The 25,866-nt window shown below is 36.1% G+C and overlaps 2 protein-coding genes across 5 annotated transcripts in view; one reads left to right on the plus strand and one right to left on the minus strand.

Moving 5' to 3' along the window:
• Positions 1-25,866, minus strand: part of LOC145983867 (uncharacterized) — a 178,621-nt gene that overhangs the window by 82,571 nt on the left and 70,184 nt on the right. The window lies entirely within an intron of this gene.
• LOC145983869 (uncharacterized) overlaps positions 1-25,866 on the plus strand; it is a 47,052-nt gene that overhangs the window by 6,217 nt on the left and 14,969 nt on the right. For 2 of the 3 annotated variants that reach the window (XM_083116933.1, XM_083116934.1), the window contains exons 2-5: positions 6,690-6,965; positions 11,747-11,878; positions 14,195-14,378; positions 16,641-16,710. In XM_083116933.1, the coding sequence (XP_082973059.1) occupies positions 6,690-6,965; positions 11,747-11,878; positions 14,195-14,378; positions 16,641-16,710 (662 nt within the window). The remainder of the gene's footprint in view (positions 1-6,689; positions 6,966-11,746; positions 11,879-14,194; positions 14,379-16,640; positions 16,711-25,866) is intronic. The other variant, XM_083116935.1, reaches the window with a different exon arrangement.

A 25,866-nucleotide genomic window follows, 5' to 3' on the forward strand; every position in this document is an offset into this window, starting at 1 on the left:
CTTGAGTTGATATGTGTGTTCAAAATGCATGCAAGGATCGATCAACTTGGTCACAGGGTTAGCTTGTACTATGGACATTATGCTGGGGCCATAGTGCACAATGAATAAATTATATATAAATAACAACATCCCATTAACCATTCAATGTATTTTACCATCTTTTGCTCTTAGTTTTACCATCCTATCAATTTCATGTTTTTGTGATGTAGGTTGTAGAAGTGGTATCCAGTTGAAAGCACCCAGCAGGTTACCTGTTATACACTTGACCCTGTAAAACCACAGTTTATGCTTTACATCCCCTTTCATTTTGCACGTTTCCTTTTCTACAGAGTTTGCTAAGAAAATCTGCATTTTGACTGAAGTTAACGGAAAGCTTATTTTGTGAATTTTGTTCTTACTTTCATGTAAGCCTGTGAAAAACTGTATTTCGTCATTGGATGCCTTAACATCCAGTAAACTTTGCTGAATGTGTGCATTGTCCCAGTGTACATGAATGGAATAGCTAGACTGTACTTACAGGTTCACGGCAACAGTTTTCGAGTATTTGACTCACGATCCCACAACCGTAGGTCTCAGGTTAAAGTCCCACACTGGGTATGTGTTTTCATTTTAAGTATTCCTTCATCAGTTTCATGTAATCATCGTTCATTTTCTTCATGATTAGCCTGATACGCTTATGAAACAATTGATTGATTTCTTTCCGATGTTTTGTAAACACCACATTTTCTTTCACAAGACCAGAGCGTGAGGACGATTATGTTGTGAAGAACTTGAATAATTTCCTGGCCTACAAGACTAGTTGGTTCAGCACATTAAAGCCTCAAACCAAAACCTTATCATTGCACAAATAAAGCATGCCTCCTACATGTGCATATGTTCACTGTATTTTATTGTATACCACTGCATTGTAATTTAACCTGAAATAACTTTTTTTGTCCCATTCCATGATAGTAATGTCTTATAAGTGATTTAGGGATATTGGGTGAGTTCAGCTTAATTGTTGAACTCAAGGTCTGTTGTGGGATTACTTGCTCTAAATGGTTTGCACAACACAATATTTTTCTTGGCTGGTATTTATTTGAAGCATTTTATCATCTGAGAAATAATTCTGAGGGTTTAGAACATTGGAATATGGCTACAAGACAAAATGTGAATTAATCAAGATGTAGCACCAATCACACTTGTTTCAACATGGCATTTCTGTAACCAGATGACGTTCAAACAGGTTTTGATGATATGTACGAGAACCATAGGCAGAGATTTGTACAACTGCAGAAAGAATAGAATTTCGATGCCTCCTGCACTCATCTTCTCTTGAAATAATTGTTGGGAGGAAGAAACATTTCTTTTTTTGTGGCTCACTGAGATGTGTGTCAACTTTTTATTTACAACAGTAATGTACACATTCCGATTGAGACACTACCGAGTTAGTTTCAGTACTTATTTGTAGTAGTAGATAGCTGGAAATGATTTCAAAGTGTTGAATCTCTTTCCTCTATTTTTTTTCTGAATCTCAGATACTTTACTTGTGCTAATGCTAACCTGATAGGTTCATGAATGCAATGACATGCGCTGAGGACTATCGAATCTAGCAGTGATAGATCACTTGATCTTGCATCTCTTTATTATTCCCAACTTCCCTCCATGGCAAAGTGGTTAGCACAGCATGCTATGATGCCAGAGGTCCTGGGTTCAAATCCTGATCTTGGCATCGATGTTCTAATTTTTAAAAAGAAAAATACTCCAAAAGAGGCTCTGACTCCCTATAATCCCCCCCCCCCCCTTTGTGGTGGGCCTATGATTATTTCGTGTGTCTTTATGTACAAATGTAGCAAATATGTGAAGAAAATTAAAAGCTACTTGTGCAATCTGACAAGATTTTCAGTCGCCCGAAGTATCCACGTAAAAGTTTGTTTCGTTGTTTAGCATTTCCTTTCTACATTTAATTTTGACAGTGAGGACTAATTTTTTATAGTATCTACTATAACGTTACATGTAAATCACATTTAATTTTTTAAGTGAACTGTATTGAGGATTCAGATATTTACAGACACTTGCACAGATAAATAAAGTTAAACCTTTGTACCAAATTATCACTTTCACTGAAATAGCCAAGTTCTTTAGTCTGTATTGAAACAACTGCACTCTATGATTCTACGCATTCGTGGGCATGTTGGAAAAAGGGGAGGGGGTGGTGCTTTAAAGATTTACATGTATTCAATTGATACCTCAAGTGCCAAGGTCATTGCTTATCACGGGAAGACTGGCCTAAACTTGACTTCAATGAGGTACTCTCTATATAATTACAGTTTACGTTATGAAACAAATGTTTACTTCACCATTTTAGTTTAAATTCACAACAGCAAGTTTGTGTTTAATGTTCTCTCTCTAAAAAAAACATATAAGAAATAATGTTGCAAAATAAAGAGTATTCTTGAAGCGGTTTTCTCGGGCAATCAGCCAGGTGATTTACGGAAAGGCCTCCGAGAGCTAACGCCACTCTCATCTTCAGGGAATGAAGTGCACCAGATCCCTCCCATACCAAATACATATAACGTCACCCTGACTTATCTCTGCACTTCATTCCCTGAAGATGAGAGTGACATTAGCTCTCGGAAGCCTTTCTGAAAATCACCTGGCTGATTGCCCGAGAAAACCTCTTCAATACTCGCTGCCAGGAAAGCTTCAAGAATTATTTAAGAGTATTCTTGTCGACATGTGCTGCTTCTACTTTACTATTTTCGTTATTTCCAAGGCATATACTGTTGAATACTGTAATCCATGGCTCAACAGCCCATTGAGGTGCCCAGGCCTACCTACTAAGTGCTGGCCTCACTTCCACCTGATTCTACTCACTCGAGGTGGGAGATATCCAACCAGTTACCAGGTGGCGTGTGGTCAGCACGATGGATCCCCAGTCGTCGTCGTAGGTTTCCATGACCGGGCTATGCTACTCATCCGTAACTCCCCAATTTCCTCATGATGGTGGGTGGCCAAAATCTCAAAAGAAAAGTTGTTACACTTCCCCCGAGAGACTCGAACCTGCATGTGTCCCATTGCCAGAGCCCAAAGCTTGCACCTTAGAATGCACGGCCATGGTGCGAGACAATGTTCAGTGCTAGCATCGAGCAATATAGGTAAAAATAACTCTCGCAATACATGCCACTTCAGTGACCAAGCACATTGAATGCTTGACTCATGATCTCACTGCTGCTAGTCAAAGTAAAAGTCCCATCCTGGGCATGGCATTCCTTTTTGTCTTTCCATCAATCTTGGTTGCAGATCATCATCATCACAATGAACCCATAGGAAGAAAGTCAATGAAAAATTCCAAGACTAAAAACATATCTGAATTCGCATGCACAACATAGTTGGAAGATACTGCATTATGCTTTTTTTTTAAGGTGTGTTCAATGCAGTTGTTATTTATTTATGTCACTGCCAACTAAACATCACTCCTTAGTCTCCATATGTAACCACTACTACTAAGCTGACATTATTATTATTATTTTTAAAGAAAGTTGAATTTTGAATATTGCTTTATCCTAAAATTCATGCTTAATGATGTAATTCATAGACTTATCACACAGAAAGGAAAGATTTTTTAAATAAATATTTCTCCTTCGTTCTTTCACATCACTAAAAGCTTTACACTTTCGTGGTTTTGTTTGTTACATGCATCTTCTTCGCTTGTATTCAGCACCAGTTTTTTTCGACACAAGATGTATCACAAATGTCCATCAGAGCATTAATTGATTATTCAGAAATCAGCTCTGACAATGAGCACAGTTGTTGATAGCTCATTGTTACAAATATGCTGTGCACTACATGTGCTATTTGTAAAGGACAATTATGTTTGTGTTAGGTCCAGTGGACACTTTGAATTTCTTGTTTATTATGAATCTTTGAATGGATCATCACCACAAATGAGTGTCTGCACTGTTGAGAAAAATCAAACATTTCTGAATAGTGTTGTATCATCACAACTGCATTGAATTTGTTTGACTTTGACTTGTTTCCCATGCAAAACAATGAAAATTACACTTTTATTCATCAAACCGCATGGACAGAGCAATGAAACAACCAAAGCTATTTCTGCATATTCTTTTAAAAGTAAGGTTTGTTTTAATGGGAATTCTTTTCTGAGATAGGCCTAATACCGTGCGTTCATTTCGATCTGCAGCCGAGAGATCGGGAGAAGCGTGGCGGGCGGCGCTGACGGAGATGCCGACATTTGCGGCCTGTAATGCCCGCTTATTTTTATAGACATATGCAGACATTTATATAAATATTGCAAAACGATCACTAACCTGTGTTATAACACGCAAACGTTCTTCTGTAATTCATCCAAGTTCTGCTCTTATATACACAAAAAAATACGCTTTAGAAACGATGTTAAGAGCCACAGATAATAAAACATTTTAATCATAGTTTTGACCAGTAACGTCCTGCTTAAGTTTATATCCTTGAAAGAGTTTTGTGCCGATGGGGATCGTTTGGAGGTTTTGATTGTGCAACACTGTATCAAGATTACGCTGTAGAAGAAACCGTTAAAAGTCAATAGTGTTCGTGAGCTTCCTTGCAATCCGAAATCTCCGAGCTCGAGTTTTTTGTTCCTTCGCGACTAGATGAAGACAGAGTTGTAAATATAGTGGTGAGCAATGTAAACCAAGAGTGTGTTAATTTCGTACTGTGCGCAAGAGTGTTATTCTTGGTTACTTGCAGTTACTTGTTTGTGTTATTGTAGTGTGTATGTGTGACGTGTCAGTGAGACGATTGGAATGCCAGCCACAAGATTCACGTTAGAACAAAGATTTTTTTATGTATGACACGTACCTACGTGAAAACAAACTCGTGTCGAGACGTGTGTAGGTAATTTGTACAGAAATTCCCATGCGTTTCAACTCCACACAGAGATACGGTTAGACATCTTGTCCTTAAATTACAAGAAACTGTATCGTTAAATTTTAAAACAACTAAGCAAAAACGACGGATTCTAACCGAAGCAAAACTTGATGATATTGGTGCAGCGTTAGAACGTTCTCCAAACAAACCTCTACGCCGTGTTTCACAGGAGATGGGAGTGTCAAAATCATCGGCACATACAGTCACTAAGCTACTAAAATTAAAACCATACTCTTATAACACAGGTTAGTGCTCGTTTTGCAATATTTATATAAATGTCTGCATATGTCCATAAAAATAAGTGGGCATTTCAGGCCGCAAATGTCGGCATCTCCGTCAGTGCCGCCCGCCACGCTTCTCCCGATCTCTCGGCTGCAGATCGAAATGGACGCACGGTATATATATATCCCACCAAAATTCCTTATCAAACAATAACATGCAGACACTATTTCACATGGAAGCATTTCATGTAGCATTTGGGTTGGCATTTATTACATGGTTTTGATTTGAAAGCAAATACATTTAAAGTGTGTATTGATGTGACTGCATATTAATACAGCAAGTGCCCATGGAGGCACATTGCACAGTGATTCGGATCCCACTTTAAGCTGCAGGTCCAGTTCCAATTATTTAAATTTACTGTAATCCAGCAATCTTTCACCTGCATTCTTTATAGCAACAGGATTCCATGGACTGCATGTTGTTATCAGATCAACATTTCTACATCTTGATCTGTGCCACAAATCTCTCTATAGATGATTTCTACTCTTCTTGCTTCCTTTGTGAAGAAGTGTTTTTTTTTTGTTTTTTATATATATATATATGAATGGACATTCTCAAACATTCATTCCCAGGCCAGGATTTGAACCTGAGACCTCTGTAGTTGCGAAGTGCGACTGTGATGTGTACCTTCACGTGTTTTTCCAAGTTTTTGCTGTGGTGCCTTTGATAAAAGTTGTAATTGACTCCTTCCTTTTCATTGTCATGATCACTGCACATTTTTCTATACATAATTGTTCATTGAAGCTAACGTGCCAGTCTCACCACACTGTATTAAAATTTGAATCATTGCTTCTTGTTAATATGCTTTATTGAATCTTCATGGCAAATTTCCTAATTTTGTAACATAAAATTGTGCTAATATTGTCACTAAGGTGGTATCATTATTGTAATAACAGTTCCACAAAATTTTATTTAGTTGGGTCTGGTGTAGACTATGGACACTAAAGCATATTCATTAACATTACTCCCAAACAATATTAGATCCAATTTCAACTTTTGTTGCAGATTTTTTTTTTTATAAAGAGAGATTAAAATGGACTTATGGTCAATGAGTGTAACAAATATCTCCCTTATTACATAAAAATTCTTCAGATCATGTTATGTGCAATCTACAGATAATAAAAAAACATTCCCTTGTACTTTTCCAACAGCATGCAAGCATCATTTTCAGCATACACAGAATGTTAATCATATATACCAGTTGCATATGATATGCAATTGTATCAAGAGGTAGCTTGCATATGACTTAAATGTATATGAATCACAACACATGAGTTTCTGCATATTAGAGTAACTATATATATATAAACTTTAGTAGTTAGGGTGCAGTAATTTCATATAAATGTGTATGCAGTAAATTTAAATGTTTCCTATACCTTGTAACCCAATACTGTGAATTGATTAAATACAATTCTGTCCTTACGTAGATATAAGGTTAATGATGCAGTGAAGTTTTTTTAAGCACCAAACGTTAGTATTTACTGTAGTTGTTGTTCATGCAGGTCGGCTTTTCCTGACAGTACAATGAAACAAGAAGCTCATGATGATGGATATGAAACAAGTGGTGATCTCGATATCAGGGTACAAAGTGACGGACAGAAGTTATTAAGTCATATTCAGGGTAACTTGGGTCTTAAACCCGATCCTCCTGATGATCCCTACAGTTTTGTGGATGATGATCCTACTCCACCACCCCAACCACGAGGCCCCACTGTTATTTTGCAACCCATCCCCAAGAAAAGAGGACGTAAGAAAAAGCTGAAGCCAGAAGAGGAAGGGTAAGGAAATTTGGTCTATGTTCTTATCTCTCGTTCTGTTGCATTCATTGGTAGGGAATTCCTAGAAAGCTTCAGCAGGGTTCTATCTTTCCTATTCTTTTTTTTTTCCACCCATTGGTTGTTTGGCAAATTCTTCCATGAAGTTGTGGAACTTAAAATGTTTGACTTGTGGCAAATTCAGTGTGTGAAAAATTCTCTTAATTTTTTAGTGCTCATGTGTATCTAAAATGTAGTTTCAACCCATGTTCCTTTCTTTTTATGTAACAACAACTATAATGTCACCCTCCTTTTAGTTTAGAGTACTGAATTCAAACAATTTGTAGTACTATTTTGTTGTTGTTAATGCAAGTATGATGTGATGTATGCTGTTATATACCAATTGTAGAGATTCCTAAAAATTCTTTCCTTTGTTGAACTTTAATTTGTGAACTAACTTGGCAAACCCTTCTTTTTTTGTTCAAGTTGGTGTGCATTCAGTTGTCAGAGGGAGAAAGAAACTAATAGTGAATGAAACATGTTTTGTGCATATCACCTAATGCAACTTCTGTGCATTAGTTGGTCCTTTATTCACAGAGAACATCCTGATATGTCCATTTACAGGAGAGTTTATTTTTATATCCAAAACAAAGCTGTAATTACAATGATCAATATCATCTAAGTATAGTTGATGCCGTTTCTATATTTTTAACCTTCCTTATACATTATTCCTGAAGTTAATCATGATTATGAGGATGGATTATGATTAGATGAAAGTTCTGAAGAGATGTAGCAAGAATTTCTGGCATGGCTTCTGAAGTACGTGGTTTTCCATTTTATGAACCTATGTAAATGTGATGATGTATAGAGAAGAAAGGACTCTTGTTCCTTTGAATCATCAATAAGTCTATAAAGCAGATGGTTTTATTTGTCATCTTCAATCAGACTGAATAGTTGTCATCAGTACTCATTCATATTTCTTGTTGTGTGTGTGTGTGCAAGAAAGTGTTACAACTGCTTTCATCACAGAATTTGAATATTTGGAGCTGGGGTCTAATGCAACCTCGGAAATGCAAGCAAAAGTGTCAGATCCGTGAACCTAGAGGGCCATGTTTTGAAACAACATCTGGTGATGTTTTATTTACAACAATCCATTACAAATGGACAGTTGTTCTATTTCTAATGGAATTATAGCCAGCCATTGAACTCCATGCATGAAGTTGAACATAACCGACAGATTGTAATTTTGCAGCCCACAAAAGGGCGAACATTCCAATGAATTCTTGCCAGCACAGGCAGAAAGTGGCAGGGGCATGTGAAACTGATTTTTCAGCAGGATGTTAAGATTATCGACTCGATGAACTATGGTTTTATGTTTCTTATACAACATACAATGGGGTATAAAAAAGTAATGCCTCCTGCCATCCCAGATCTTTAATAATGCATCAATCAAGATAAACTATACATCATAGTGAAGCCTGAAGCCTCTTCTACATATTCTTACTGTTCCACATAATCACCATTCAGTTCAATGCATGTACGCCAATGTTGAACCCAAGTGTCAAATCCATGTTGGCAAAACTCTGGAGTTTGCTGTCTGCACTATGTCATCACTTTCTGTGTTGATCTTGCAGACTTGAATTTTTTGGGATGTGGAGAACCACTATGGCGCCATTGCATTGATTGCACTTTACTCTCTGGGTCATACATAGTGCCCATGTTTCATCTCCAGTGACCCAATCTTTGAAAAAGTCATTCTGATGTGCTTGAAATGCGGCCAGGAGCTCTTGCGACACTTCCTCACGCCTAGTGAGCATGTCTGCGGTCAGTTCTTTGGGAACCCACTTAGCACACACTTTGTGGTATCCTAAGTCACAGACTAAGGCCTGAGAAGTCCCATAAGACACGTTAAGTACGGCTGCCAACTCCTCGATTATGATGCGCCGATCCTGATGAATCAATTCATCTGCCCGGCGTTTCTTGTCCTCCGTCAGTGATGTTGATTGAAGTCCGCTGCATGGTTTGTTTGCAATATTCTTCGTTGAACCTCTTCACCCAACATCTGACATTACTCACGTCCACTACAGTGTCCCCATACACATTTGTTAACCTCCTATGAATTTCTACAGGGAAGCAACCCTCTTTTGCCAAGAACTCCAATGCCTCAAATCCATGGCTTCCTTCAGTCAAACTGAAACATAAAGTACACAAGTGTTAGTGAAGTTCTAATATATCACATAGTAATAACACATCAACAACGTGCTACACATTACAAAAAAATATACGAGGAGGCATTACTTTTTGATTATATATATTATATTATTATTAACATGTATATTAATTAGCATTATGATTTCTTTTTTATTCTACACTTTTCGAGAACATATTTATTTGTATTTTATATGTAATACACTTAGAGATTTCTTTCCTGTTTCACTAAATATTTCTAGCATTTTGTCATGTATATTTTGTTTCTTAACCTGTGGTATTTGAAATCAAGCTGCACATGTAAAGTCAATGATAATAATTTGAGTGTGTCATTGAAATGCGTGCACCTTGATGTTCAGGGCATGGGTGTTTCGTTACGTTTGTTGTTTCATCTAATCATCGTTTATGCACATCATCGCATTTAACTTAGAACACATATAAATCGTAATAGGAATGCATAATGTCACAAAATAGCATTTTCACAGCTTTAAACATGAGCATATTTCAGAAGCTAGAGATCTACTTAGGTAGTCCGTAGTTTTGTAAAAAGCTACTTTTATCGTGCTCAAAAAGGACTAATAATAAAAATTTCACTCCAGCAAATTTTATTCCTTTAGGCAAGAGGTGTAATTTTTAAACCTCATCAAATTCTTGTTTCATTTCTCAAAATATATATTCTAGTATTTCAAGAGTTTTCTTTTGACCCATTTTAGTAATATGCTTTTGAAGATGAGGTATGTCTTTCATTCTTCTACAGTACACTTCAGACCTTAATTAAACCCAAACAAAAAATTTAATGATATTAAATTGGGTGACTGTGTTGCCTCAGTTTGAAAACATCTACAACTAATCTGCCAGTCATGGAAGCAATTGTTAAGATAATCCACAACAGTTGTGACATGGTGTTCTATCTCCTGAAGTTGAGATTTGAAGATTATTTTAATTATAACCTCCAAAATACTTCAGTGTTGCAGAACAATTATTTTTATGCCAAATATTTCAATTGAATCAGTCACTTGAACAATGTTGTAACCAACAGAGGCAACAGAGACATTAATTTGAAGAAAAAATGTTTTTAGCTTTTAGAATATATGTAGTAGTGACAAGATTTATGTATGAACAGATAGAAGAATTTTCTGCACCATGGAATTCTGTTTGAGTTAGAAAAGTAACATGGCTGATTGTTTTGTTGTTTTTGTGGCATTTGGTTTTTCCTGGATACAATGTTGTTCATGTGACCATTTCAGTTGTCTAAAGTCCCCCTCTTTTACCAAAATAGATGGCCATTTCATTAAACACCTTCTGTTGTAATATTGTTTACAAAAATTGGTTGGTGGCACATGGAAGGAAAGATGCCAGGATTCTTGTGCCATGTTTATGTGGGGAATAGCATTTCAGCTGGTCATTGACAGACTATAGAATTAGGGCGGGACAGTTGTAAAATAAAGTGGTTATGTCATCGACGTAAGTCTTGAAGCTTTACAGGTGACAAATGATGAAGAGATTCTCTCAGGCTTTCTAGTAGGTGAGTTGTCGAAAAGATTCCAAGCTTTCAAGAGCTCACTCTCATCTTCAGGGTAGAGTGACGTTAGCTCTCGAAAGCTTGGAATCTTTTCCTACAACTCACCTGGTCGATAGCCCAAGAGACTATTCATGGTTATGTCATCGTTGTAATCTTCCACAACCAGTTTCGAGAGCCCATGGTTTATCACCTGCTTGAACAGATTTCCATTTAAAAAAGTAATGGTTTACAACTTTTCAACATTTTTTTTTTGCATGAACCTGCCCTAAGTGTGTGGGAGTCAGTGGGAAAATTACTGTAAAATGGATCTACATGCATTAGTGTCAGGGATTTTGTTGAGTAACAAGAGTGAAGGAGTGAGTTTGGGTGTTTTCAGGAAAAAGAGTAATAAATATAATACTTGAACACCTATATCTATGTATTGATATTGGCCAATTCTTTTGTGAAGTATTGGTATGTTGAGTAGTTTGCAAGAATACTGCACAACACTTTCGCAAAGTCTATCCTCTAAATTAATGCAAAATTCAAAATTTTAATTGTTGAAGAATTGTGGGAGAAATGAATTTAGTGATTAAACTGTGGCTATTTTAATATTCTGATTCAATTCTTTAAATAGTTTAAAGCAAAACTCTAGTAAATAATATATATTGATGCATTCACGTTAAATGGTTTAGAAAATTGAGATTTTTATGATTGCTCCCTTGTTTCATTCCACAATATATATGTATGTATGTATGTATAATGTGTGTGAGATGACTATGTTATGAACATTCTTAGGTTTATGGCAGAGGGGCAGGGGCATGATACAATAAATGCAGTAACATTGTAAGTGCACTGTTATGTCTGATGTTTTAAATTTCTATCTTTTGAGCCTAAGGATCCTCTCATCTAAATCCATGTTGGGGAATATTAATTAAGTCCTGTAATGTAATGCAATATTCACTAAATTTTGGATTCCCTGAGTTAGTTGATCCAAACTTGTTTGTATTTTTTGACAGAATGAAGTAAACTCTTATGTTAAATTTATATTCATGTTTGACTTTTTTTGTATAGCTGTCTTTCTTCTTATTTAAAGGAATCAGCAGATTGGAGAGCCAACAATGTATAATTCCTTTGACTGGAGTGCAAATCAGAAGATTCCATCTGGCTGGGCTCAGTACAACATGTGCAAATATCCAACTCACAAGATGCCTGGAAGGCCTAACATGTAAGTGTGAATCCTCTTCATGGGAAGAAGGAAATCAGACACTTTGTACATTACTATATATTGCATTTGTTTGTATATTACTTTGACTAGGACCTATTGAAATTGTGCAAATTAATTGTATTGGTGGTTGGGAGGGGTTGCGGTGAAATACAGTAGCAGAGAGATTTGTGGTGGTCAAGTTGGTAGAGCGTCTGACTGCCATGAGAGAGACCAAGGTTCAGTTCATGGAGTTGGTGATCTAGGTCAAAGTTTTTCCAACCTTGTCCCTGCATAAAGTGGCTATGTGGTTCACCCAGCACCAAAAGAATGGGTACCTTGAGGAGGGTTAAGACAGCCAGAGCATGGTGCTGATCACATCACCTCCAAAAATGGCTGAGACTGAGAATGTGTGGTGCCCTACTTACACATCTCCCTATGTGCCTTCATGCAATGTGCATGGGAACTTGGCCTTATCTACCTACATGATGCAACATATTCAGAGTGATCTATTCAAGTGTAGACCACTGTGCCACTGTTTGCACTATGGATAAGGGAGGCGCTTGTGGCCATGTGTTGGCACTGTAGACTGTCTGTGCATGAAGCATGCAAGTTTCCATGACTAGTTTAAAGAGTGATTTATTTGCTTACCAATTTATGAAAGAAGGTGCTGAAACTGGCAGTCTTCATTGTCCACACATTTTTTACACCTCTTGATGAAGTTAACTTATAACTTGCTGCAGTTCCTGTTCATTAATGTTGGTAATTTCTTGATGGATGTTATGTTTCAGTTCTTTCAGGGTGTGTGGATTTGACTTGTATACAGCATTTTTAAAATCTACCCCAGAGATAAAAATCATGTGAAACTTTTACATCCGGGAATCTTGTTTCAAATCGCTTTTGAACTTCACGTGCCGATTTAGTTAACACACATGAATCATAAAGAAATACATGCTGTGCAGTAGAAAACATTTGCTGAACCATAACACACTTTGTGGTTGAATACACTAGGAAAAAACAGTATGTAACAAGCACCCTATCACTTTACAGTCGCCAGACTAACAAACAGGCAATACAATACAAATCAAGGACCCTTATCACTTCACAGTCTCATGTCTGCTTTCAAGACCTCTGTAAACACAGGTTTCTAGCTGCCCCCCCTCCCCACTCATTGCCAGCCAGCTTGCATTAGTAGGTGTCTTAATAAAGATGTATCAGAAATGTGTGTGCATCAAAGGAGACTAGTTTGAACACCTCCTTTTATAAATCTGGTAAGTAAATCATCATTGTCATCCTTTGCCATTTCTTGCCTGTGACTGGGTTGGCATAGAAGTCAAGCCTCTCCATTTTTTTCCTGGTCTTCAACCACTCCCATCTTTCCATGGTGTTCCAATATTGTCCACTTCTCCTAACACTCTCCGCTATCTGCTCTTTCCACCGACATCTTGGTCTCCCACTTTTTAAAATAATTACAAAAACTGTGTGTGCTTGCTTCATTGACACTCTACGATGCCAACAAATGGTCATGAGTGCTTTGCTTGCTGATAGCGCAAACACTGACGTGGTGGTCTACACTTGAATGGAATGTTCTCTTCAAACCCATATTGCAATTTACTTTTTGCACCTGTATGTATTATTAAATTTATGCATATAAGTAAGTGTTGTGAATAAACAATTTTAAAGCATTGCTTAGAATTTAACATCACATCATGTGCTAACATTGTAACATATTAAAAGAGACTCTTCTTTGCACATCATAAAGTGGCTATCCTATATTTCACCAAGTTCACTTAGTTTCTTCAAGTATAGATTGAGAAACAGGAGCACTTACATGTTGGAGACAGCAATGTTAAAAGTTTTACAAATGTGTATCCAGCACATTTTCTCCTTCATCCTTTATATGGAATACTACAATCATTTTAAACTTCCTCTGGACACCTACTTTCACACTTTTAACACAGCTGTCTCCAACATGCAAGTACTCACATTGCAAAATATATTCCTGAAGAAGCCAAGTGAACTTGGATTACAACCTTACAGCGTGCTAAGGTGAGTACCTTTATTATATTGTAACATTGACTGCACATTAGTGAAATTTGGAATCATGCTAGTATAGTAGCAGTGGCTTTCAGATGAACAAAACATTAAAAGTCCAAATATATGAATTTGCACTTTCATGGTGCCACCTTGAAAAGTACTCCTGGGACACCTAAAATGTTAATACTTTTATTTGTAATAGGTATGTACATATTTGTTGTTAGTGTTTATATTTCATACAAGGTGATTTTTGCACTTAAACATTCAACATCTCAAACTAAAAATGTTCATTCTTTTCCACAGGTTAGATAGTACTGAAAGTATTATGAATGGGGATCCAGTGAAGAAGAAAAAGCTAAAAGATGATAAAATAGTGCCAAATTTCAAGGAGCGAAAAAAGCATGATAGGTTCAATGGAATGCCAGAAGAAGAAGTATCCAAACGTACTTTACCTGATCATTTGGCTCAAAATTTAGATATCGTAATTGTAAGTATGTCTTTAAAATAAATATTATACAAATTTTAATAATTGGAATAACAAAATTTTTGTACTAGATCCACATTCATATTTATTTGTAATAACATTAGACATCAGTAAATTAATTATGTATGACACACTATACAAAATATTAGCAAATCATCCTTGTTTATTATGACTAATTTTTATTTTATTGTCACATACATGCTATTTAATTAAAGTAGGTGATGACGTATATAGATACATATGTTCTTAAATGTTTGCATAACCACTTTTTTTGGATGCAAAATGTTGAAATACTGTTATTTTAAGTGGTTTTAATTTTCCTTGTGATGTTTCATCCTGGTATCCCAGAATTTACTCAGGCCACCAAAAAATATTAAACACACTCAACACACAACCTTACATGGCTACTCACTCCACACTTCTAAGGAACGTATAGTTTGTGTCCTTGTTTCCTCCTATAGTGCAGGAGGCGTTAGAAAAAGTGTTTCGCGGGCTAACAGCAGACATCACTCGCACACTTTTGCCGATACTCTCATGTCGTCTGCTCCTCAGCTGAACAAACAGGCCGAGGTACTAGAGGCAGAGGTCACTCACCCTTCCAGAAGGGAGGAGCGAGCTAGCTGTGGCAACTGGGCTCGCTCATTCGCGGACCTGATTGGTTCTCTCAGACACACCCCCATATTGTCATCTGCTGTAAGCTCGTGAAGCGATCTTTCTAAGGCCTCCTGCACTATAGGAAAACTGTTTTTTTAACCTTGTTCTATCTCCCCAGGTGTATAAGTGATTGTTCCTTTCCCTCCCCTTCATGCAACCTACTCTTCTTGTCTTCCCCCTTCCCTCCTCCTCCTGATGGCACTGACCTTCACATTTCCCTTGAACTGGTCCGACAAGTTAAAATCTTCTACTTTTGTGCTGAAAATTGAAGGTGGCTCTGGAAACTTCACCAATTTACTTTTTACATGCTTTTTTATTAGCTCCACCCATTTTGTTCCAATTTCTCCTTCGTTTTCTCTCCTCTATCTATGCATATATGTTTCCTTTCTGCCACTTTTCAATATTCCATTTTCCCTCCTCTCTAGCATTTGCCCTTTCTTAATCCTGTGCCCATATCTCAACATGTGCTGTTCTTGGATCTTCCTCTTTAATGAGTCTCCCATATACTCCTGCCATTGCCAATTCATCACTCACCTTCTCTCCTTTGTACTCTTTAAACCAGTTTTCCTAGGAAGAAGCAAGGACACAAACGTTTTCCTTAGAAGTGTAGAGTGACCAGCCACTGTGTGCATGTGTGGTTATCTCAGTGGAAGCTTGAGAAAATTCTGGGAAACCAGGATGAAACATCACAAGCAAAAAAAAAAAAACACTTAAAATAAAAGTATTATATTGCTTTTATTGTAGATATTAAAATAATGGGAATTGTTACTTGTAAAACTATTTTTTTCTAAAATATATGTATGTTGGAAATTCTTTGCCTCTTTTCTATCATCATTGGTGATTATGAGTATAATCAATTTAAATGATGAAACAGATGGTAGAACATGTAGGGATGTGGCAAAGTCAGTTCCTATTTATGAATGTTGCCTGCCTGAAATTGGAACACTAGAACTTATATTGGAATTAGTAAAAATCTGATTCTGTTACCCCATTTCTCTATTACTCTAAAGAAGAGGACATAATGTTCATATTTGATGCAGTACAGTGTTGTTATAGGCTAATTGGAACTGGACTACAATTTAAAGTTTAATATGATTCACTGTAGATTGTGCCTCGGCTGGCTCCTGGGCAGAGCCTAGGTAACCCCTTAGAAGAAAGCATCATTGCTACTGCACCACGGGTAATGCCCTCATGTCAATCAGTAACCTCTCCCTTTCCCCCTCCTGGATCAGCACTCTCATCCTTATCACGGTTTGTTATAGTGTTTGTTACAGCATAGCATTATTTTGCAAAACAAGTCAGGCATGTAAAAATAATTAAATAGAATGGGAAGATGATGTTGTTAATGTTGTGCATTGCAACTTTCACTATGATATCACAATTTTATATTTATCATATATTCCCTTTGTTACCTTATCCTCCGTTTATTGAAGAAAATTTATATATGAGTATATACATACCTACATACATATGTTTTTCCTTTGTTTGTCGTATTTTGTCTCTTAAATGCTAGTAAGGATATCTCACGTGTATTACAAAGGAAAATTACATTTTTGTACTAATTTTCTGTAGTTGTAACTAGTACTTACATTTAACCTTTTCTTAATGTAGATTGGAATCAACCCAGGGCTGTTTGCAGCGTACAAAGGACATCACTATGCAGGACCAGGCAATCATTTCTGTAAGTATTTTTCAGTATTTTTTTTCTGATTTTTTTTTGGTGGCCATTATTCTTTGAACAACATAGGGTATTTGAATTTATAGTTTCTTTTCAAGATTGATTTTTTAAAAATCAATTGTATAGTATATGAAGATATTCTTTTTGGGTAATTCCATGTCAAATCAACCAAGAAAACCTAAATTTTGGAATTTGATCTCATTAATGTGAGTAATTTTTCGTATACATGTTCCTTATCATCTGAACTATAGAAAATATTTTTTTTCATGTTGCCAGTTTTTGAGTTATTGAAATTTGAAAATTGTCAAAATTACCCAAAAACCGCTCAACTCTGAAACTTTAAATACAATTTGCAAGAGACCTGTTTCAACTACAGGGCTGGGCATGGTCTCATTTTAAAGCTTATGAAGAGGGCTTTCATTTGATTAACAACATGCTTGGTTTGTTGTGAGAAACAAATTTTGAAAGTTGTTTTAAAATTTTATTTACAATTTCCAAAAAGCGAAATTTTCAAAAATTTTCCACATATTTGTACATATCTACTGAAGGTTCAGTCAAAATTTCAAGGTGGTATCTCTCTGGTATCATATGAAAAGTGAATTCCTTTCAAACACATACAGTGTGAGTACCACTGGCTCCTGCTATTATGCAACTCTTTGGTCACTCATCTTAAGTAGCAGGTATTTAAATTTAAAAAGTCTGAATATTTCTCTCCGATTTCCCAGGATCAATCTTTTTTGAATGTGGATGATAGGTACACAACACTGACACATCACCAAATATTTCAATAATAATAATAACAGTCGAAATTTTCGGGACAAATTCTCAGGTACAAAACCCGCGATGAACTTTGTGACAAATCCTGTCTTGCAACCCTTTTTTCGGTTGATTCTTCTTGTAGTGATGAAGGAATGTTCTAATTGACAAACCTTGTCATATATCCAAATAAATTGTGCCAAAGCCTGACAATTCTGTCTGCTGAACCATCATTCCGAAACTATAAATTCCTTTCACGTGATGAGGTTAGTGTAATCCACACTTCCATAGCTGGTTCAAAACTTGAATATCCTTGCTCAAACTATCATCCTTTTACCGACTGGGCCATAATGATGAGCGTTGAAAATAGATATCCATGGACATCCATGTAGAGTGAAGTGTACATACAAGGGCCTTGTTATTTAACCTTTGCTCATATTTTGGTAGATTTTTCGACCATGCAGCTGATTACAAAATTCCTGTTTTTTATTATCTTGATACTTTTCTGTTATGTCGGAAACACTTACATTGGGTTAAACGAAGCTTTGGCATGTCATGTTAATGCAACCCCCCCCGGCTCAAAATTTGTGTATGGAAAATGGTACGAATTATAAATTCGAATTATAAATTTGTACACTTATTTGACAAATAATGTTATAACTTGTAGACTATTTGACCAATGTACTTCGGCTAACTTTTATTTTGCTGCTAAAACATCAGGGCATGCAACCATGCAGAAATGAAAACGTCAAAGCCAATAAGAGGGATTGGGTGGGCCGTGGCCCCCAAATTTCAATGAAAAAATCATAAAAATGGGGAGTTTGCCCCCTCTTCCCCCACTATTTTGAGAAGGGGATGCAAATTTAGTCTTATTTTCAAAGAATGGTCCTTTCTCAACTGAATGAAAGTCATTTCATGTTCCTGGGTGCACTACATTATCGAATATGTGAAACAAACTCACCATTTTTATGATATTTTTCATTGAAAGTTGGGGACCGCAGCCCACCCAACCTCTCTTATTGGCTTTGGCATTTTGATTTCTACACTGTTGCATGCCCTGATGTTTTAGCTGCAAAACAAAAGTTACCCGAATTAGATTGGTCAAATACTCTACGAATTATAACATGTTTCGTCAAATAAGTGTACGAATTTAAAATTTGCGCCAAAGGCCTCTGCGAAACCGGGGTTACTTTCTGACGACCCCCTCGGCAGAGTAAAGGTTAAGCATTTTGGTTTTATTAATTGCAAACAACATTTTACACAATCCGTACATTCACCTTACCGACATGTTACCAATGAACAAAACAGAATATACCCTGACAACATGCAAGTTGTCTTCTTCTTGAGAGTGTAAAATAAACCTACCAGTGAATACGTTTACCATCTGTGTCCCTCACGGAAACATAGTCTTTCGTGCCAGGCATTTGCCTGCTACTTCATCACTGCAGTAAAAATCTTTAACTAATGAGGCTGTTTCATCTGGAAAAGTTTTTCCACCTCTGGGGTCAGGTGAGGACAAAATTCCTTTCTCTTCAACTAGTTTTTTTGCTTTCCTTGCTATGTAAGTACTAACACCATGCCCAACTTTTGGGCAAAATAGACAAAATCATGAACCTTTCACTTTTATTTGCAGTTTTAAATCTCTCTTTAAGTTGCTCAAACATTTCTGATTCTGAATTGCTACAGTGGCTTTCTTCATCATCTTTATCACCTTCTGCATTCAAAAGGGATTGGGTACAAGTATTTCTTATTTTCTTTATCGTTTCTCTGCAATACCTTTTCAAACTCTTCAGTTTCTTCTTACTCGCTGGAGACTCACCAAGAGAGATCAAAGAGGCAATCAAGTAACTGAACCCTGTATCAACATCGATATATTCTGAATCTTGGTTACTGCAACTAGGACCAGCATTATCATCTGGCCCTGAAGGATTTTCTTTTTCTGAAATGATAGCCTGCTTTTCCTTCCCCAACTGCAGTCTACAGGAAGTGCAAATTTTCATGTTTTCTTTACTTCCGTAATTTAAAGAAATCATCCAAGCTGCCACATTCCTCAGATCTTTACTACACCAGTGTCCCTTTTTCTTCAAAGGATTACAACAGTAGTTGGGCCTCCCCGATGTCGCAATGGTAGCGTCGTGTCCTTGTAATCAAGGGGTCCCAGGTTTGATACCCGGTGGAGGCACATAGTGGTTCGGATTTCACTTTAAGCTGTAGGTCCAGTCCCAATTAGCCTTACTGTGCATAAAGTGGACTTAAAACACCAAATCAATAAATCAATAATTACAACAGTAAATGGACAACTACTTGCCATCCATATCAAGATTTAAAAAAAAATGAAGACACTAATAAAGCAAGTTTCAAACAATTCACAGCACAGAAGTTAACCGAGATGTACACACACTGACAGCTACACCACAACTGATCCAGTTGGACAAAGAAGCATAGGAGATTAGGAATAAACAAGTCACTGCAGGAAAGGGATGACTCACACTTGAGCTTTAACTCTCTCTCACTCATGATACCAAGGGCCTCCCCGATGGCGCAGTGGTTGCGTCGTTGCCTTGTAATCAAGGGTCCCAGGTTTGATACTCGGTGGAGGCACATGGTAGTTCGGATTCCACTTGAAACTGTAGGTACAGTCCCAATTAGCCTTACTGTGCATAAAGTGGACTTAAAACACCAACTCATGATACCAATGAAATACCACCTTGAAATTTTGACTGAACCTTCAGTAGATGTGTACCAATATGTGGAATTTTTTTAAGGAAATTGTAAAATAAAATTTTGAAACAACTTTCAAAATTTGTTTCTCACAAAAAACCAAGCATGTTCTTAATCAAATGAAATCCCTCTTCATGAGCTTTAAAAGGAGACCATGCCCAGCCCTGTAGTTGAAACAAGTGCAATTTGTATTTAAAGTTTCAGTGTTGAGCAGTTTTTAGGCAAAATTGTCAATTTTCAAATTTCAATAACTCACAAACTGGCAACATGAAAAAAAAGAACAATATTTTCTATATTTCATATGTTAAAAAACATGTATACCAAAATTTAGCCAAATCCATGACATCAAAGGTTTATGCACTGGTTGATTTGACGTGGAATTACCCTATTAGGAGTAACACTTTCATTGATACAATCTAATTAAAGTTGTTGTTACAATGTGACTTACAGATAATTAAAATTCCTTGATATTAGTCACAGTGTGTCCAATATTCAGTCACATGGAATCAAGTCCTTTTTATATTATTATTTGTAGTGTACCACTCCATTGTGTGGTTCAATGAATTGAAAACTCTTTTCATTTCAGTGCCTCTAATATGCATGTTTCTTTCTCACTGCTAATCGTAAGTAGCACATATGCCAGATGGGAATATAAAATCACACACTAGATTAAGCCCTTCCCCTTCTTACTTTTTTTTTTGCATAATCTTCATGCGCTATCTAAAATATAATTGCAAGGAAACCATCCAGAATAGATATGGATGGATGCCTTTGAACAAAGTAGTAGTAGTAGTAATAGTGAACAAAGTACAGACAGAGAACATAGGCAATAGCAATGAAAATAAGCCATAGGAGCATCCGAGGAGATAGATGAGGAAACCAATTGTCATGCAAAGGGAAGTAATTTATTTGATTGTAAACTGAGAAAATTTACTACTAAAGTCTCCTGAAAGTGCACCCTGGCATTTGTGTAGGAAAAGTTTGTGAATTTGTAGAACTACATAATGAATTTTCAGCATCTTGTAATTCCTGTTTGTTGTTGCATACTATAATGTCTTCCTTCCTCAGGTGCCTGAAAACCTATACCACTGTTTAAGGTTCCACATCCTTGTAAAGCAGTAGGTATTTTGATATTTGTCTCAGTCTTTCTGTTTTATTTATTTAGGAGGAGGGAGGATGTAATTTGTTCCAGAAACATATATGGTAATCCAAGATCAGTTGCTCAAGTTGAACCAATGTCTAGAATTTTTGAATTTATTTTACTATTTCAATTGCAGCCCAAACAAGGAAATTAAAGCAACCTGCACCTGTACTCCATTTTTGTTGTCAAGGAAGTTGCTAATATAAAAAAAAATTGCTGTTTTTGTTATGATTCTTTCAGGACTTTTTAATGACTGCATGCAGCTTCTTCAAAATCAGAAATTCAACATTAAATTTTTAGGTGTAGAGTTTTCTGCATTTCAAAATAGTGGACACTGTGTTAAATAAGTATAATTGTTTATAGTTACTGGAGAACAAAGGTAAAATACATGGTCGAGCAAAGATAATAAAAGTAAGCTAAGTTGCCCAGGATGCTTGAAAGGAAGGCACAATTTTTTTGTTACAATATGTTGTTTAGTTGTCTGCAGAAATGCAATATTGTATGGGTGTGTGTGTGCATGATTGAGGGAAGATTTAAAATTTGCTGTGTTCAAGATATTTTTATGAATGAACCATTTACACTTAATTTTCTTCATTTTGTGGATGTCTTTCTGCCCCTTGTCCATTAATGAAAATAATGCAAGGAAAAATTAATTCATAACACACGAGCATGACCATGTTATGCTATAATTTATAACATAGCAACTAACCAAATTTTGCAACTTTTGCATGTTGAACTTTGCATGAATGTTTAGTACATTAACATTGATGCTTGCTCTAAACTGTTATCATGGTTGATGGAATTTATCAAGATAATATTACTGTTCATCGAGTCTTAATTTTGGTTACTATTGTTTTTTTAGAGAAAAAGCAGAGATAGAATTATTTATTTTTTTCTCTCATATTCCACAGACACATGGCAAAGAGTACTTTGAAGAAGTACTAAGGTCCGGTAATAAGGAAGAGGTATGTAAGGCAAAATTCAACTAGAATGATGATACGAGGGTGGTAGCAGTGTGGGGAACAGACAGTAGTACTTGAGATATGCTAAGAGTATCTTTTTTTAGGAAACAAGTATCATCATGCATTTTGTAAAGGTAAAATATTCCTGAATGTCATGCATGCCAGTGCACTTAGTGATGAGGTTATATATGAAAACCAATCTGTAGCCTTGTGTTGCCAAAAGTAAAATCAGCAATTCAGAAGCATCAAAAGTTTTTCAGCATGTCCAATAGTATCAATGTTTGTGAATTGAATGGTGGATAATTATGTTTTCTTTGCATGTTAGTGTGCTTGTAATTTAAGTTTATGACTATTTTGTAGTGATATATGTTGTACTTTTGTATTTTGCAATTATTGTTTTCTGAAAATGACACTACAGAGATCAAGTGCCCACAATTCATGCATGTGGAGTTCATTCATTATCATAAATAAGGTAAGGGCTAGCGTATGTCACTTAATGTTGTGGATTGAGTACGTTATCCTTTAGAGAATGGGATGTCTGGCCTCCTGTAAGCCCCTCAGGATGGGGTTTTTTAAAGCATGCACTATTCAGATGTGCAGTTCTGCACAAAAAGTAGAAAGAAAAGCTACTTTCCATAGATCATTGAGGTTGTTTTTGTTTTGTTCTCAAAGAATCAATATTCTTGCAGGAAGGGAAATTTTAGTGTCCCCTTTCCAAAAAAACCCAATCTGAAGAATAAAAAAAAAAATTACACCAAAATTCCTTACAATTTGCCACAAGCAGGAGATGAGGCAAAACCAGGGCTGGCTCGGGAGCTCAGTTGGTAGAGCAATGGCACTGTATACCAGATCCCTGGTTAAGCCTGCATTTTTCACTGGATTTTCTACACAAAAGTTCATATTTTGAGAACACCTGTGGCTCTCACAGTAAACAGAAGTGAATAAAAAGATTCTAAAGTGTATTACTGTTAGGGTTCCATGAATGTGCAAAGTTGTGTTAATGATTGTTCAATAGTTCATTGAAAAATATTTAGTGTGTTGTACAGTTACCAACCATTTTTTTTTATTTTGTTGTGTGCTAAGTAGGTGCCAAATGGGTCAGATGAAAGTAAAAAAAGAAAAACATTTTTGGATTTTTTTAGTTTTCTTTTTAAATTTTTAAAAAGTTATATTTTTTGAAAGAATGGTCTTTTGTGGTACATATATTTGAGTAACTAGGTAAATAGCCTGTTGTTAAACTATAGCCTACTTAGGAATAATTCGTAACACTACTTTCTTGCTATTCCACAATATATTTTGATATTTTTTTAATGATAAACTTTGGGACAATTTCAACTATACTTAGCACAATTGTAGGTACATAGTAGTGTCACATTTTGGAATTCTTCCATTAAATTGGGATAAATGTGGAGATCAAGGGGGCTTCCTAAAAAAAGGGATTTATTGAATGAATTACCCTTTTTATCTTCTAATTGCACCTGTTGTCCTCCATCGTAACCATGCAGTGTTGGGCTCTTGGTATGGTATGGCTGCAGGTTTGAGTCTCCTGGGAAGCATAACAACTTTTCTCCTGAGATTTCGAGCTGTATGTGGTACCAATAGCCACCCACCATTGTGAGGAAATTGGGGAGCTACGAATGAGTAGTGTAACCTGGTCATGGAAACTTACAACAACAGCTAGGGGTTTGTCATGTTGACCATATGTCACCCCATAACTTGTTGGATGTTCTCCCATGTTGGCAGGTGAGAGTGAAGCTGGCAGTCAGTAGGTAGGCACTGGCTCTCATGGGCTGTGGCACCATGGGTTATTTAATTTCACCTGTATTGACATGACATGTCAACATTGTGAAAGCCTTACACGTTCCATCCAAACAAGAAACATCAACTCTCTGCAATGAATGATTCTCATTATATGAATTTCTAAAAATATTTCTGTGTATTTGAAAAGCTTGTAGCAAACTAGAAAATTAAACCACCTTTTGACAATCATCCAAATCTCATATTGTGTTGTAATTCAAGTATATCATACCTACAGTGCCCCCCACTTTTTGCCACTTTTGCCCCCACACTATGCTAAACCTTATATACAAAGGGAAATATACTGTCTTTGCCCCCCAGTTTTGGCACCTTGCCCCCCTTGGTTTTTGAACCCAATCGCCACCACTGCATACCTACATATGTAAGTGAACAAGGAAGACAACTGAAATATCGTGTGGAAGATATTGAATGTTAATTCCTGTCACATGGTGCTAGTACATGTATGGATCAGATCAACTTTCTGCTAAAGGTTATAATTTGACAAATATACATATTAAGGAAAGGTGGAAAATTCATATACAGATGGAAAGTGTCACCACATTTGGGAGAATATTTTAATTAATGAATGAATTTCTGTTCTGGTGAAAGTTAAGACAAAAGGTGTGTATTGTACTCAATTGTAACAGAAAATGTTTCATCAAAATCTAGCATCTGCACATGCATACTTAGTCACCCCCTTTCTCAGTCTTACTGCATTAGGGAACAGATGCTATCTTTAAATATGCTGTAAGACATAAGTAGTGGAATTGAAGAAGTTGGCAATACCAACTGAGATTTCTTGGAAAATCAACACAAATCCATGCAACCAAGAAAAATACTTTCATTGTTCATGTTCCAAACTTGCATGTTTACACATGTATATAATAATTTTAATTTAAATTATCCTGTATGGGTAGTGTGTTGCAATGCAACAAGAACCTGCGAGCCCCTGGATCGTCATGCATAATATTTTTTTCAAGAGAGAAAACCTTGAAAATAATCACTATTTAATCTTACAGATTTGTCATCCTTCCTAGTATACTCTTATGCATGTTCTGTGTTGTTTACTTTATTTGTATTGTGCTTAGTGCTCTTTCATAAACCACACATTGTACACTAAGTTGCCGCTTCATGTAATGGAAAATATTAACCGATACAAGAACATTTTGATCTGTTTATATAATATATATGTTTAGTGGATTGAATGTTATGTGCATTTATTATTATTTACCTCTCTTTTGGTTTGCTTTTAAAAGTTTGATTGTGCTTTTGCATTTATAACAGTAGAGTACTTACAGTGGAACCCTGATTTTACATTTTCCTGCATTATACATTCAATCTTGATGATCCCAACATAGCAAGATGTTATGAAATTTTCCCCAATTTTACATTTTTCTGCATCTTCAGGTTTTTCAGCTTGACCACGTGAATAATGTAAAAATTGAGGTTCCTCTGTAATTCGTTTTCAAGAAAATTCTAGACCATTCAGGAAAAAGCACTTAATGTCAAAAGATGCAATATTACAGCAGATTATTATTTATGTTTATTCTTTTAATAACAAATATTATAGACATGATATTCATATTGGATCATCATTGCTTAGAATCTTTTAACATTCCAAGTATAAAATTATACTCATAATATTTTATATTGATTCAGTGTAACTTCAATGAAAGTAACAGAAAATCACAGTTTGTGACTGTTATGCTTTTTCCCAAACACTCTAAAATTGTGCAAATAGATTTAAAGTTTGGCAGTGGAATATCTTTCAGTACATATAGT

This window comes from Lepisma saccharinum, chromosome 2 (genome assembly GCF_977018435.1).
Source record: "Lepisma saccharinum chromosome 2, izLepSacc3.1, whole genome shotgun sequence".
In the NCBI taxonomy this organism is placed as follows: domain Eukaryota; kingdom Metazoa; phylum Arthropoda; class Insecta; order Zygentoma; family Lepismatidae; genus Lepisma; species Lepisma saccharinum.